Raw genomic sequence first — 16,798 nt, 5'->3', positions numbered from 1 at the left:
AAGGTTCAGTTGGACATTAGTTTTTAAAGTACGAGATCAATCTGTGTTTTTAACAGATATACCTATTATAGTATATGTGGCTGTTCTCATGTCTGTGTATGTTTGCAGATTGAATTGTCTTCCACCAAAACGGGGAGACATGTCAATTATCAAACTCACCAATGCAAAACCACCAGTCTGTGGAGGGTGTCAGGAATTATCAGACAGTAATTGGATAGTATTTGTGCATCGTCTATTTTTCACTGTTTAATATCAGACACTTGAGAAACCTCAATTTGTTTCTTTGCATACTAGGAAAGCACTTACCAAATTGGTCCTTTCTTTTGCGTGTAAAAAAAAAAAAAAATTACTGGACATGTGAATAAGCCCTAAAGCTAAAAAGGGGAATCCTGTAACATACATCCTAAGTAGAAAAAAATAAAAAGGAGGTTCAAATACTGAAGAAAAGGAAATACATACACACACTCAAGTATTGCTCTTTTCAGTAGGAAAAACTTATTGAAAGTAAAGCAATTCATTTTGACTTTGTTTCTCATTTATAAACAGACATCAGTTCTAACATGAACTCTGGTAAATCAGAGTTCCTTGCATCCTCAAATCTGTTGAAATACCTTTACATCATTGGCCATATTGGTTTTCTAGTTCAATCAATTAAAAAAAATAACAACAAAAAAACAGTCAACTGCTTGTTTCAAAAGAATAGACCAAAAAGGTTTCTGTAACCAATTTATTTGAAAAGAAATTGTTGTACATTGTACAAACCCATAACTACTAATAAAATAAATAGAGGGAAAAAAGACTGTTACAATTAGAAATTCAACCAGTTAAAATACTCAGAACATGATGCATTTGTGAGAATCCTACAGGTGCCAGTGGTCACAGACATTTATGTTGTACTTCCTGTGTAAAAACAGATCATAAGACCCAGTTATTAGAAGAGCTGCTCAATGGTAATAAAAATATAGAAAGATCGACCAGTCAAATGAGGTTTTTATCAAAACGAGATTCATTCTATCTTTATGAAGTTGATAGCTGTAAGAATTAAATGCACATTACCTTACACATATACAACCGCCAGTTAAGAATTATCCAGCCGGTCTTATTCTTATTCTCTAGCTTTATATTAAATGGGAAAAAAATAAAACCGTGTGATTTCTGCAGGCCTGCCTGCTTACATATTATACTCAACCTCTCTCACTGGGTTATGAATTACAAAGAACTTAATGATTCATCAAATACAGAAAATTGTACTTAATTGGTTGTAATGCTATGTGACCATTCTAGAAAGTTTTTACAGCAAAACTTTTTTGCCCCCAGAATTAATTTTAGGATTCATTTTTAACAGAACTGTTAGTTTTCTTGATTAGTTGACATGGTAAAACGGGGCTGAACAAATTATATGAGTACAGCCACGGAGCCCTCCATTCATCCCAAAGAAAGGCCTGGAGAGCCCTATCTGAATGAAGCAGAATTCAGGCATACTCCCTTCATTGGGCGACAGGCAGAAATTGCCAAGCAAGCTGCTCTCATCTTTTGCAGTTCTAAAGAAAATAAACATATTTATCTTCAGCTTCATTCAGACTGGGCTCTCCAGGCCCATTGTTGAGATCGGTGCAGTTGCATCAATAAGTTATGCCCTATCCAATCCAAAAAGGATAACTCATATAATTGGTGCAGGTTTTGTTTAAAGTGGTTCTCCAAAAATGTAATAAAATCGCATCCATCACGTAATTCTAACGGAAGCTCGTCCTAGTCACACGTGTCAGGATGGACTGCAGCCTGAAAAACACAGCTCTCAAGACCTGTAACAACTGACAGAAGAGCTATATCGTTAGCACACGCACCCTTCTGGAGAAGGGCTGTGATATCAGAAGAAATAAATCTTGTAGGCTGACTGAGCAAAAAGAATGTGTTAGTCCTACCCTCCTTGCTCACTCAGTCGAGAAGATAAATTTATTTTGATATTACAGCCCTTCTCCTTGGCTCACGGAGGTACATGGGCTCACGGTAAAGCTCCTCTTTCTGTTGAGACACAGGTCTCAGGGGTAATGTTTCCTCAAACTGTAGCTATTTTACATAACCAAGAAAGGGGTCATTTTATCTCACTGTTGGAGAACCTCTTTCAGACCTTTCATAGCTCGAGACAGTTTAAAATGTTGGATTATGACATTCTCATCCGTTGAAATGGAGCTAAGCAATTTTTAAGTACTTTAACTGAGCGGTGTATAAAAAGAAAATGATTAGCTAAATATGGTTCCCCTTCTTGTCTTGTTCTACTTTAGAAACAAAATGTGAAATTAGTGATGAAAGAACTTGCTCGGTTAACGTGCTATCCGAGTATCTTGGGTGTACTCTAATAATATGTTCGAGTCCCTGCGTCTGCTATTTTGCAGCAACACATGTGGGGATTCCCAAACAACAGGCAATCCCCGCATATGTTGCGGCTGTCTAACAGCGGAGGGGACTCGAAAACATTATTCAAGTACGCCCAAGATTCTCGGATAACACCTCAGCATAACACGTTATCAAAGCACGTTCGCACATCACTAATTACAACATTTCTTAATTCACAATGTATCTAAGTCTAAGTTCACATTTGCGTTGTGCGCCGCAGCGTCGTCGCCGCAACGCACAACGCAAACAAAAACGCAGCAAAACGCATGCACATGCGGCCCCAATGTTAAAGATAGGGCCGCACGACGCATGCGTTTTTTAAAAGGTCGGCGCTGCACAAAAAATCCAACATGTTGCGTTTGCCGCGCCCAGACAGGTGCGCCCTAACGCCGCATGCGGCGTAAAACGCAACACAACGCATGCACATGCGGCCCCATGCGGCGCCAATGTTAAAGATAGGGCCGCACGACGCATGCGTTTTGTTGCGGCGGCGACGCTGCGGCGCAAACCGCAAATGTGAACGTACCCTAACATTCCTTAAAACCAGTCATTTCTGTGGATTTCATGGTAACAGTGCTTGAAAAGCATTTTAGGTTTCTCCACTTCATGGATAAATACACCATTGAAGACTACATGCAGATATTATTAGCAATTTCACATTGCACATTCCCAAATAATATGCAGTAAAGTAGACATACCAATTGCTATAATCCACATTATGGTCCTGTTGCAGCAAATATAAGATGGAAGTATTATCACTCAACTCACCTTTGTGCTGGCTCAAGTGTAAAAATTACTTAGGGTGGGCATGCATAGTGAAATGTATATATTGCCACAAACAACTTCGCACTAGTGATGCAAAACCACTGCAGGGAGTCAACTCATGGTAATTAGAAAACGCCCATTTTATTGTAAAGTTTTGAGGTATATTACCAATGATAACCATAACTCAATAGCTCCACAGGTTTCTGCAGTAAATAAGTTCTGGTCAATGAATTCGAAAAAGGCAAAGTGATAAAATAACAAGGACAGTGTATCCATGCTCCACACAGACCAAGGTTTCAAGAAGGTTTCAGTTTATGCAGGATAAAACAATCTCGGGCCGACCAGCAGTCAGGCAGTCTCCTTTCCAACATCTAACAGTTACATTTTATGGAAGATAATACAGTGTCAAATAGCATTCAGTGGTCAATTTAAGAATGAAAAGGAACACACAATCACCATATTCATGATTCTTGTATAGGGAATGTAGTGGGAGTTAAAGGGAACCTGTCACCTGAATTTGGTGGGACTGGTTTTGGGTCATATGGGTGGAGTTTTCGGGTGTTTGATTCACCCTTTCCTTACCCGCTGGCTGCATGCTGGCTGCAATATTGGATTGAAGTTCATTCTCTGTCCTCCATAGTACATGCCTGCACAAGGCAAGATTGCTTTGCGCAGGCGTGTACTATGGAGGACAGAGAATGAACTTCAATCCAATATTGCAGCCAGCATGCAGCCAGAGGGTAAGGAAAGGGTGAATCAAACACCCGAAAACTCCGCCCATATGACCCAAAACCAGTCCCGCCAAATTCAGGTGACAGAGTCCCTTTAATATTAAAAAACTTACAACCATGAACGAAAAGGTTATTCCAATTGCAAAAGTCTAGGTGAGACAGAATTCGCATATATCGAGCCTTCGTGGTGGTGATGGGATGTGTCTGCTTAAATCATTTTTTTGAAGCCATTTTCACTTATGGAACACAGAGAAACATATCTGATCAATGCATACATCAAATATACCTCAGCAGCTAAGGAGTCACACAAAAAATGCCACCATTTAGAATAACATTAGAACCAAAAACAAAATCTGAATTTTCAAGATCAAGAAAGTTTTTCATTCAATTGTTTATTGGCTAAAAAGTGAAAGTGATCGGCAGCATTAAAATATCAATCCACACAGACTGTTGGCATATCTTTAAGTTATACACATTATTCGAGAGCTCTACCAATCACGGAGGATGACTGCGCTTTATCCAAATTGTGATTTAAAAATACAGATCGACCAATGGAACCTCTGTACAAAACATTTGCACTTTTATCCAATAAAAGAGCAGTGCTACAATTCATGGAATGGCATCAGAACACTTACTGCGTCATGTAGCATCTATAGAAATACTACATTATTCACCCAAACTAGTCTGCTCTAGTGCCTAGCATTCGTCTTTTTTCTATAATGTGAAGAAATTACATATTTTTTATGACCAATAAAAATTAAAACATGTAGCAGATTACATAAAAAATACCAATACTGTTTTGACTAAAACACTTGATCTTGGAAGAATATTAAAAAAAATAAAAAATAAAAACAAATAAAGTTATAGTAAACTAAAAAGTTTAAATTAAATGTGCTCTACAGCAAAATTCTAAAAGTAGGTTTAGCTGCCTTAAATACAGAAAGCAGATACCGATGTTAAAAAAAAATCATAACAATACGTGTGCTACATTATCAATGCAAATGGAAGTAAGAAGATGAAGACGCTGGAATGAACAGTTTAGAAAAGCTGAAGGCATTCTAATAAGAGAAAACACAATAGAAATGATCACTCCACATGTGAAAATGGCTTAGAATTTGTCTAATAGATTTATCCACTTTCACACAGTTCAGTTAAACAGTAAACAAAATAGGTCCAAAAAAAAAAAAAGGCACAAAAACAAAACCAGAACGTAAATGTACATGGTGGCGTAAAACTGAACAGGTACCATCTTTAAATATTTTACATGTTAAATAGCAAAATGGAAAAATATATATATACAGCAGCAACACAAATGTAAAAATGACTACAGAAAACAGTGCGTAGACCCTCCTGAGTGTTCACATCAACCACTTCAAAAGACTGTCATTGGTATTCGGATTCCTCACAGAAGTATTTCATTTTTCTCATGTCCTGGCCTCTTATCCAGGCATTGTCAGATTTTTGCTTTGTAGGTTGAAAAAGTAGAGTCCTATTCTCATCAAGGAGATAAAGATGTATTTTAAGTAAGGTTGTCCTATTGTTGCAATAACCAATGTACCTTACAGTAAACAGACCCCAAATAAAATAAAGAGAAACCGTGTTGGATAGTCTACATAGCTTCAGTGTTCTGTTGCGAACTGTCACCTTTAGCCTTTTTGCAAGGAGGGGCACCATCATCAGAATCCTGTATGGGAAGGAAAATAGGAGACAAGAGTTAGGAGCATGTAAACCGCACGAGCGTTCTTAAAGCCCTTCCATTGACTTTTTTTTCTCCCTAAACATATGTATGCATGTATGTATGTATGTATGTATGGTCAGTGTGTAAATAACCCCCCCCAGCTTCGTCTTCTCCTGTATCCACAGCCGTTCTGGACCTCTTGTGACGTGACAGCAATTCAGACTCTCCGGATCATACTACCCTCTGTGTGAGCCAGATGGCTCTTTTACCATGCAAGTCTCGTTCTGGAGCTCCATAGGCTTACATTACTGCGCTCTGTATGACCTTACAGATGATGAGCGGAACAGTGTTGTATATCAGAGAAGACAGTGAAAGGCGAGTATATTAACACACTACAGGTAGGGGGGGGGGGGATTTTTGTAAAAGTGCCACTTTAATAAAGCTCGGATCTGTCTAAAAACGGGTCCATGGAAACAGAACTCACACTACCGAGAACAATGGCAGCCCTTGCGCAATGAGTGGTATAAGGGTACCGTCACATTTAGCGACGCTGCAGCGATATAGACAACGATGCTGATCGCTGCAGCGTCGCTGTTTAGGTCGTTGTGTGGTCGCTGGAGAGCTGTCACACAGACAGCTCTCCAGCGACCAACGATGCCGAAGTCCCCAGGTAACCAGGGTAAACATCGGGTTACTAAGCGCAGGGCCGCCGTAAAACAGAACACAGCGGTGACGTCACCGCTGTGCTCTGCTTTACGGCCGGCCGGCGCAGACACAGTGCAGGGAAGCTGACGCCGGGGGACGTGACAGACACTGGAATGTGAGTATGTACTGTTTTTTTTTTTTTTACTTTTACAATGGTAACCAGGGTAAACATTTGGTAACTAAGCGCGGCCCTGCGCTTAGTAACCTGATATTTACCCTGGTTACCAGTGAACACATCGCTGGATCGGCGTCACACACGCCGATCCAGCGATGACAGCTGGTGATCAGCGACCAAAAAAAAAGTCCTGATCATTCCCAGCGACCAATGATCTCCCAGCAGGGGCCTGATCGTTGGTTGCTGTCACGCATAACTATTTAGTTAACGATATCGTTGCTACGTCACAAAAAGCAACGATATCGTTAACGAAATCGTTATGTGTGAAGGTACCTTAATAAAGGTCACTCAGTGAGCATAGATCGTTCATAGATCGTGGGAAATTACCTAGAAAGCCAGGGAGCCAGGGAGCTTTCTAGGTAATTTCCCACGATCTATGAACAGCCAGCAGAGGGCGCCTCACCGCAAATGATGCTAAATATAGATCATTGATCTATTTTTAGCCTCATTCCCTGGGGTTTTGCAGCGAGGAGCAGCCTGCATTAGCACAGCTCCTTGCTGCAAAATGTTTTAACCCCTTCAGAAGGATTTACATCGTTGGACGTTACAGATCTGCGGAGGGTAAGTATATTGTTGGTTTATTATGTTTCTTTACTCACAGAACGAGGGTCTTCAGTGACTGGATTGGGCGTTGAATAAAATACTACAACAACCATTGTTTTTATTTCATTAAAATAATTTTAAAGAATGTGTTTGTGTTTTATTTAACCCTTCACTACAATTGGATTAATAATGGATAGGTGTCATAATTGACGCCTCTCCATTATTAATTAGGCTTAATGTCACCTTACAATAGCAAGGTGGCATTAACCCTTCATTACCCCATATCCCACCGCTACACGGGAATGGGAAGAGAGTGGCCAAGTGCCAGAATAGGCGCATCTTCCAGATGTGCCTGTTCTGGGGTGGCTGGGGGCAGATATTTTTAGCCAGGGGGGGGGCCAATAACCGTGGACCCTCTCCAGGCTATTAATATCTGCCCTCAGTCACTGGCTTTACTACTCTGGCGGAGAAAATTGCGCGGGAGCCCACGCCAATTTTTTCCGCCAGTTAACCCTTTATTTTAAGAGCTAGAACGGCCAAATTTTGCAGATACACACTACTGACATTAGTAGTGTGGAATCTGCAAAAAAAATGGAGAGAAGACATGGTTTACTGTATGTAAACCATGTCTCAAATCATGTCGGGTTTTATGAAGGAGAAAGAAAAAGCCGGTAATTGAATTACCGGCTTTCAAGCTGTATAGCGCTGGAAAAGTATTAATATATATACATATATGTGTCTACTGACATATATATATATATATATTCTTTTCTTTTTGGGACACATGGATCACTTCTATAGCGGTATGTTGGTTTTGCAAGCCTGCGAGAAAACCACGCAGTACGGATGCCATACGGATTACATACGGAGGATGCCATGCGCAAAAAACGCTGACACAGCCTGCCTACGGAGGAGCAACGGACCATTTTTTGGGGGACTTTTCAGCGTATTACGGCCGTAATATACGGACCGTATTGTTTTACGCTGTGTGTGACGCCGGCCTTACACAGCTGTCCATTTAGTATAATGGGCCCCCCATGGCGCGCCATACAGTGTAATGGGCCTCACATGGTGTGTCATGCAGTGTATTGTCCCCCACATGGTGTGTCATGCAGTGTAATGGGCCTCACATGGTGCTACATACAGTGTAATGGGCCTCACATGGTGCTCCATACAGTATAATGGGCCCCCTTCTAACTTCCTAAAAAAAATTATTTTTCAAAAATTGCGCTGATGTAAAGTAGACATGTGGGAAATGTTATCTATTAACCATTTTGTGTGACATCACTCTGTGATTTAAGAGCATAAAATTTTACATTTTGATAATTGCTGAAGTTTCAAAATTTTTGCCAAATTTTCGTTTTTTTCACAAACTTAAGTTATATTGAAGAAATTTTACCACTATCATGAGGTACAATAAGTCAAGAAAAAACAAATCTCAATTAGTAGGATACATTGCAGCGTTCCAGAGTTGTAGCCACATAAAAGGAGACTGGTCAGAATTGTAAACTTTGGCTTGGTCATCAAAGTCAAAATTGGCTCAGTCATTAAAGGGGCTAACTAACCAGTTTTCACAGTTGACATTATTTTGTTTTGTTATATGAATTCCCTTTTTAGTATATACATAAAATCAAGAAAAACTACAAATTTGACAACAACAAAAAAGATTTAAACTTCATGTAACGGGAAAAAATAGTTTTTGCCTCCTATTTGACTAGCTGCAAGAATTTTTTTTATTAATAATTTTTTTTTTTTTTAGAGCCATTAAAAGCAATAAACTGCAAAAATATGCGTGGCCAGGAACGGGGAAAAATGGATCTGTCCTCAGCTGGTTAAACTTTATTTTTCCCACACCTCATTGACAAGTGAAATTATAATACAGTTGTCAATTTTCAAGAGTTATAATGGCACATGGCCGAGTTCTTAAAAATATGCTTCCAAATCAGTGATATCAATCTACCTGTAATAGTCAAATGCCAATGTTTGCCACTTTGCAGATAGGGTGCATTATCCCAAATTATCCAAGCGTGTGCCCTTAAGATTAAAGGCCTACTTTTTAGCACTAATTTATGCTCCAGAATTTAATTTTCTAGCCACTATTCTAGCCAACGGGTAAAATTTGTCCCCACATGTTTGAGACATAGTAAAAAGTCTGTCCACATAGATCGAAGCTTAGATCAGTGCCTTTCAGAAACCGTACACTCATCCAGTCGACGGTCATTACCTGAGAATTTTTGGAGGTCTCTGTAACGATCTCTTTATCAGCAGAGCTCTGCGTTTCCGTTTTATCTGAATTATTTAGTGAACTTTCAACCGATGACTGAGAATTTTGCCCTGAAGTAACTAAATTGTTTAAAAAGAAAAGACACAGAAAAAGAAAAAAGTTAATGAAGAATGGACATTCAATGAATAATGGTTTATTAGGCAGGTACAACTATTTTTCTTAGAAAATGATTTTAATGCCCAAAAGAGGTTGTCCACAATTGACTTTGATTGCTGCATAAGCTTGAGAATGTTGAAAATAAGCACACCAAGACTCCCTGTCCCCGAGGCAGTGATGCATCTCCATTACTGCTCAGTTTTGCTCTTGTTTGCCTGGCTGCAGCCATGCGATAACGTAATATTACTGCATTTGACATTTTTCATATTGTACCCTGAGGATAGGGAATATGAGGCTATGTGCACACGTAGAATGGTCCTCTGCGGATTTTTTCTGCTTTTCCTGCGGATTTCCCACGGTTTTTGTGCGGATTCCACTGCGGTCTTACACCTGCGGTTTTCTATTATGGAGCAGGTGTAAAACCGCTGTGGATTCCGCACAAAGAATTGACATGCTGCGGAATGTAAACCGCTGCGTTAACGCGCATTTTATTCCGCAGCATGGGCACAGCGTTTTCGGTTTCCCATAGGTTTACATTGTACTGTAAACTCACAGGAAACTGCTGGGGATCCGCAGTAATTTCCGCAACATGTACACAGCCTAAAAGGGACAGCACAGCGCAGGATCTAAGCATGTGCCAGTATTTATCAAATTACACCATTAATCCGGACCAAATCCCCAACTCCCATTTGCTGAAATGCAGCCTCAAACTTGCAAGCAGCCTCCAGCATGCGTCACTGTTTCTTGAAGACACTCATTATTGCAGTTTCCAGCCTGTCGGCAAACTAACTGCCTTTTTTTAATAGCCAAATATTTCACATTTTGACTCATTCCACAGCACCTGCTGCCATTTTTCTACACCACAGTCCTTGTTTTCACTAGATGGTGGCCCGATTCTAACGCATCGGGTATTCTAGAATATGCATCTCCACAAAGTACAGTATATTACACAGCCCACGTAGTATATTGCCCAACCACGTAGTACAGTAATATGAAAAAGTTTGGGCACCCCTATTAATCTTAAGCTTAATGTTTTATAAAAATTGTTTTTTTTGCAACAGATATTTCAGCTTCATATATCTAATAACTGTTGGACACAGTAATGTTTCTGCCTTGAAATGAGGTTTATTGTACTAACAGAAAATGTGCAATCTGCATTCAAACAAAATTTGACAGGTGCATAAGTATGGGCACCCCACCAGAAAAGTGACATTAATATTTAGTAGATCCTCCTTTTGCAAAAATAACAGCCTCTAGTCGCTTCCTGTAGCTTTTAATGAGTTCCTGGATGAAGGTATTTTTGACCATTCCACTTTACAAAACAATTCCAGTTCAGTTAAGTTTGATGGTCGCCGAGCATGGACAGCCCTCTTCAAATGATCCCACAGATGTTCAATGATATTCAGGTCTGGGGACTGGGATGGCCATTCCAGAACAGTCACAAGGATATCGGAAGGAGATATAAAAGGGGAGACAAGGGGCGCAGAGTCTAAATGTAGGTGTATATTCACGGCAAGAAATATATATTGTTGCACTCACCCTTTAGATGTCTTATATGTACATTCAATTGATCCGTATGATGGATCCACACCTTATAATATTCCGGTATGCAGCACTATTGCAGGAACTATGCCAGCCTTGATCCAAGGATTGCATGTGAATACAATGGTTAGAGAAAAAAAAAATTTCCTTTCTTGGCGCTTCCGGAAGACAAGGATAGTTTGAAGGTTCTTCAAACTATCCTTGTCTTCCGGAAGCGCCAAGAAAGGAAATTTTTTTTTTCTCTAACCATTCCAGAACAGTGTAATTGTTCCTCTGCATGAATGCCTGAGTAGATTTGGAGCGGTGTTTTGGATCATTGTCTTGCTGAAAGATCCATCCCCTGCGTAACTTCAACTTTGTCACAGATTCGTGAACATTATTGTCAAGAATCTGCTGATACTGAGAGGAATCCATGCGTCCCTCAACTTTAACAAGATTCCCGGTGCCGGCATTGGCCACAAAGCCCCAAAGCATGATGGAACCTCCACCAAATTTTACTGTGGGTAGCAAGTGTTTTTCTTGGAATGCTGTGTTTTTTGGCTGTCATGCATAACACCTTTTTGTATGACCAAGCAACTCAATCTTGGTTTCATCAGTCCACAGGACCTTCTTCCAAAAAGAAATTGGCTTCTCCAAATGTGCTTTTGCATACCTCAGCCGATTCGGTTTGTGGCGTACTTGCAGAAACGGCTTCTTTCGCATCACTCTCCCATACAGCTTCTCCTTGTGCAAAGTGCGTTGTATAGTTGACCGATGCACAGTGACACCATCTGCAGCAAGTTGATGCTGCAGCTCTCTGGAGGTGGTCTGAGGATTGTCCTTGACTGATCTCACCATTCTTCTTCTCTGCCTTTCTGATGTTTTTCTTGGCCTGCCACTTCTGGCCTTAATAAGAACTGTACCTTTGTTCTTCCATTTCCTTACTATGTTCCTCACAGTGGATATTGACAGGTTAAATCTCTGAGACAGCTTTTTGTATCCTTCCCCTGAACAACTATGTTGAATAATCTTTGTTTTCAGATCATTAGACAATTGTTTTGAGGAGCCCATGATGCCACTCTTCAGAGGAGATTCAAACAGGAGAACAACTTGCAAGTGGCCACTAAGTAGCTTTTCTCATGATTGCATACACCTGGCTAAGAAGTTCAAAGCTCAATGAGGTTAGAAAACCAAAAAAAGTGCTTTAGTAAGTCAGTAAAAAGTAGGTAGGAGTATTTAAAACAAGAAAATGATAAGGGTGCCCAAACTTTTTCATATAACTGTATATTGCCCAGCCACATAGCATATTGCCCAGCCACATAGTATATTGCCCAGCCACGTAGTATATTGCCCAGCCACGAAGTATATTGCCCAGCCACGTAGTATATTGCCCAGCCACGTAGTATATTGCCCAGCCACGTAGTATATTGCCCAGCCAAGTAATATACAGCACAGAGCCACGTAGTATATTGCCCAACCACGTAGTATATTGCCCAGCCACGTAGTATATTGCCCAGCCACGTAGTATATTGCCCAGCCACGTAGTATATTGCACAGCCACGTAATATACAGCACAGAGCCACGTAGTATATTGCCCAACCACGTAGTATATTGCCCAGCCACATAGTATATTGCCCAGTCACGTAGTATATTGCAGTTACGTAGTATATTGCACAGCGACGTAGTATACAGCACAGAGCCACGTAGTATATTGCCCAGAGCCACGTAGTATATTGCCCAGCCACGTAGTATATTGCCCAGCTACGTAGTATATTGCCCAGCCACGTATGTCACAGGTTAAAAAATAAACATATACCCACCTTCCGAGGGAGCCCTTGTAGTCATGTCGCCTGTGTGCGGTGCACTCGGCAGCTTCCAGTCCCAGGGTTGGTAGCGCAGGACCCGTGATGACGTCGCGGTCACATGACCGTGACGTCATGGCAGGTCCTTCTCGCGCAGGACCTGTGATGAGGTCGCGGTCACATGACTGTGACGTCATGGCAGGTCCTTGTCGCATACCATCCTTGCCACCGGAACCTGACGCTTGCATGGAGAGGTTACCGGAGGGTCGCAAGGAGCGGGAAAGGCGGCGGAAGGTGAGTATATAATGATTTTTTATTTTTAACATTAGATCCTTTTACTATTGAAGCTGCATAGGCAGCATCAATAGTAAAAACTTGGTCACACAGGGTTAATAGCGGCGGAAACGGAGTGAGTTACTCGCGGCATAACGCGGTCCGTTACTGCTGGTATTAACCCTGTGTGAGCGGTGACTGCGGGGAATAAGGAGCAGACTGACTGCGGGGAGGAAGGAGCGGCCATGTTGCCACCGCACTGTGCCCGTCGCTGATTGGTCGTGGCAATGGTCGTGGGCGTTTTGCCACGACCAATCAGCGACTTGGATTCCATGACAGACAGAGGCCGCGACCAATGAATATCCGTGACAGACAGAAGGACAGACGGAAGTGACCCTTAGACAATTATATAGTAGATGCACAGGTGAGTCATTCAGCTTTGATCCCATGTTCAGGTATGGCTTTTTGGTCGCAATTCTGCCATGAAGACCACTTCTGGTCAGACATTTCCGAACAGCAGATGGGTGTATCTGGATCCCACAGGTTGCTGTCAGTTCTGTGCTGATGGTAGTGCTGAACATCTTCCCATTTCGAAGGGAAATGATCATTAAACAAACTGTTGCACTGAGTTTCTTTTGCTGACCACTGCGTATACGGTCCTCAAACTTGCACATTTCTAGAAATCTTAGCCTGGGAAAGTTGTTGCTGGTTGAGTATAACTTTCTGGTGTCTTGTTGCTGCATTACCAGGGACATGAAACGGTCTTCCACAACCTCAACTTTGTAGTGGAGTTTGACTGTTGCTCACCAAGTATTAAGCCTCCTACACAGCCGTTTCTGTTAAAGGGAACCTGTCACCCCCAAAATTTGAAGGTTAGCTAAGCCCACCGGCATCAGGGGCTTATCTACAGCATTCTGTAATGCTGTAGATAAGCCCCGATGTATCCTGAAAGATGAGAAAAAGAGGTTAGATTATACTCCCCTGGGCGGGCGGTCCGATCCAATGGGCGTCGCGGTCCGGGGCCTCCCATCTTCTTATGATGACGTCCTCTTCTGGTCTTCACGCTGTGGCTCCTGCGCACTTTGTCTGTCCTGTTGAGAGCAGAGCAAAATTCTGCAGTGCGCAGGGCCTCTCTGACCTTTCTCTGCACCTGCGCACTGCAGTACTTTGCTCAACAGGACAGACAAAGTACGCCTGCGCCGGAGCCGCAGCGTGGAGACAAGAAGAGGACGTCATCATAAGAAGATGGGAGGCCCCGGACCGGACCGTGACGCCCATCGGACCAGAACCGGACCGGGACCACCCCTGGGTGAGTATAATCTAACCTTTCTCTTATCTTTCAGGATACATCGGGGGGCTTATCTACAGCATTACAGAATGCTGTAGATAAGCCCCTGATGCCAGTGGGCTTAGCTCACCTTCGATTTTGGAGGTGACAGGTTCCCTTTAATTATATTATCTTACCCTACATATGAAAATGATGTTTGGTATAAATGGTTACTCGTACAACTGACTAATCTTGAAAATTCCTTGACTGTGCAAGTGTACCTAAAAGAATTGATGTTGTTTTGAAGGGAAAGCGTGGTAGCGCCAAATATGGATTTTATTTAGATTTAGCTTTTGTTCATTCACTTTGCATTTTATTAAATTGATCAGAAAGGAACATTAGGAAGAAGAACAAGGAGGATGCTTGGTGTGTCCAGGTATACAGCGTAGCTGGGCAGCACAAGAGCTAGAAATCCTGCCTGACGTCACAGACATATTAACCCCTTCACGACATGCGCCGTTCTAGTACTGCGCATGTCGTGTCTTCTCCTTTGGTGTGGGTTCCAGCAGTGATTTACCAAAAAGAAAACGACTGATGGAGGTTTTATAAAACAGTGTCAGAGCATAGCATTAGGGTGCAATCATACTGCTGTATCACTCGCGCGAGGATCGCTTCGCAATCCTTGAAATTGGCCATCGGGTCTCCGGACCCGAGCGTGACAGCTGCAAAGAAATGCATGAGACAGCCAACAGCCAGTCTGAGGATTGCGATGCGATTCTCGAATTACTATTATGGCAGTCTGGCTGCACCCTTAAACAGTGAAAAGAGGCCTCTCTGACTTTTCCCGATGCCTGCGCACTGCAGTACTGCCCTCAACAGGGCAAAATACGCAGCTGCGGCAGAAAGCAAAGAAAAGGACGTCATCGTATGAAGATTGGAGGCGCCGAACCCAGACCGCGACACCCATCTGACCGGACCGCACCGGGACCGCCCCTGGGTGAGTATAATCTTGTTTTTCCGGTTACATCGGGGGCTTATCTACAGCATTACAGAATGCTGTAGATAAGCCCCTGATGGCAGTGGCCTTAGCTTATGGGCCTAAAATGGGGTGACAGATTCCCTTTAAACTACTGGTCAAGAGAAAAAAAAATTAAAATATATATAGTCTCAAAAATTACAATTGAATCTGTCAAATTAGTGAAAAAGAAACATACACATTCCTGAATAATAGAGATATAAATGTAGCCGTATACTGAGACGCAATATTTTAGCCTAAGCCTCAGGCAGGCCAGCCTCCCTCAAGCTCCACAGAGGTTGAAGGACTAGCAAAGGTGGTCTCCAAAACCAGCTGTAAATTACTGCAACCGCCTGTTCTGGATGCAAGCATACAGTTTTTCTACTAATGCGATAAATAGGAGTGATACCTACATTTTTTTTGTTTTTTTGGAGTGCAAATCTACTGTGTGCGAAATTCACTCAAACAATAGGCAGGCACACAAGTGTCCGGTCCTACCTTCAGAGTCCTGGTGTTCACTGTTATTGGAGTGGCCTTCCTCAGACTTCATCTCAGTACTGTCAACCTGTGTGTTTAGGTTTTCCGGGGCAGGGCTACAATTGCTGCTGTTCTCCTGTTTTATTGGTGATGCATCGGCTATTGAACTCTGGTTGCTATTATCATCTGAAAGGTAGGAATGCATCGCTTATTATGATCGTTTCCTTGCTCGAAAAAACAATTTACATAGAACCAATACATGCACAAACCAATGGAAAAATGCAGTTATGTCATCAGTCTATATAGTTTTAACCCCTTATCGACATCGGGCGTAAAAGTAAGCCGATGTCGGTATCCATCCCTTTGATGTGGGCTCCGACGGTGAGCCCACATCTTTCCCGGGACATGTCAGCTGTTTTGAACAGCTGCCATGTGCCCACAATAGCCGCAGGTGGAAATCGCGATCCACCCGTGGCTATTAACTAGTTAAATGCCGCTGTTAAACTGACAGCGGCATTAAAATCATGCTTCCGGCAATATGCACACCGATGACCCCCCGTCACGTGATCACAGGTCACTGGTGTCTTGGCATGACAACCTGAGGTCTCCTGGAGACCTCTATGGTTGTCAGTGCTGGCTTGCTGTGAGCGCCACCCAGTGGTCGGCGCTCATAGCAAGTGAGTAAATCTACTATGTAGAGGCGATCTGATCATCGCCTCTATGTAGCAGAGCCGATCAGGTTGTGGCAGCTTCTAGACTCCTATGGAGACTATTGAAGCATGCCAAAAAAAAAAAAAAAAAAAAAAAGTTGAAATCACCCCCCTTTTCCCCATTTGAAATAAACAATAAAAACAAAATCAAAACATACACATATTTGGTATCGCCACGTTCAGAATCGCCCGATCAATAAAAAAAGGAATAACCTGGTCTCTAAACGGCGTAGCGAGAAAAAAAGTAAAAAACGCCAGAATTCAGTTTTTTTGGTCACCGCGATATTGCATTAAAATGCAATAATAGGCGATCAAAAGATCGTATCTGCACCAAAATGGTATCCTTAAAAAAGTCAGCTCGG

General features: G+C 42.0%; 1 protein-coding gene across 2 annotated transcripts in view; it reads right to left on the bottom strand.

The window, feature by feature from the left end:
• Positions 1–712: 712 nt before the first annotated feature.
• The window catches only part of BCL7A (BAF chromatin remodeling complex subunit BCL7A), a 41,537-nt gene continuing 25,451 nt past the window's right edge, over positions 713–16,798 (bottom strand). The window contains exons 4-6 of one of the 2 annotated variants that reach the window (XM_069755514.1): positions 15,748–15,912; positions 9,216–9,334; positions 713–5,574 (exon numbers count right to left, since the gene is read on the bottom strand). In XM_069755514.1, the coding sequence (XP_069611615.1) occupies positions 5,500–5,574; positions 9,216–9,334; positions 15,748–15,912 (359 nt within the window). In that variant the 3' untranslated portion in view covers positions 713–5,499. The remainder of the gene's footprint in view (positions 5,575–9,215; positions 9,335–15,747; positions 15,913–16,798) is intronic. The other variant, XM_069755508.1, reaches the window with a different exon arrangement.

Source organism: Ranitomeya imitator, chromosome 1 (genome assembly GCF_032444005.1).
Source record: "Ranitomeya imitator isolate aRanImi1 chromosome 1, aRanImi1.pri, whole genome shotgun sequence".
Lineage (NCBI taxonomy): Eukaryota > Metazoa > Chordata > Amphibia > Anura > Dendrobatidae > Ranitomeya > Ranitomeya imitator.
This window is presented reverse-complemented; position numbering and strand designations above follow the sequence as displayed.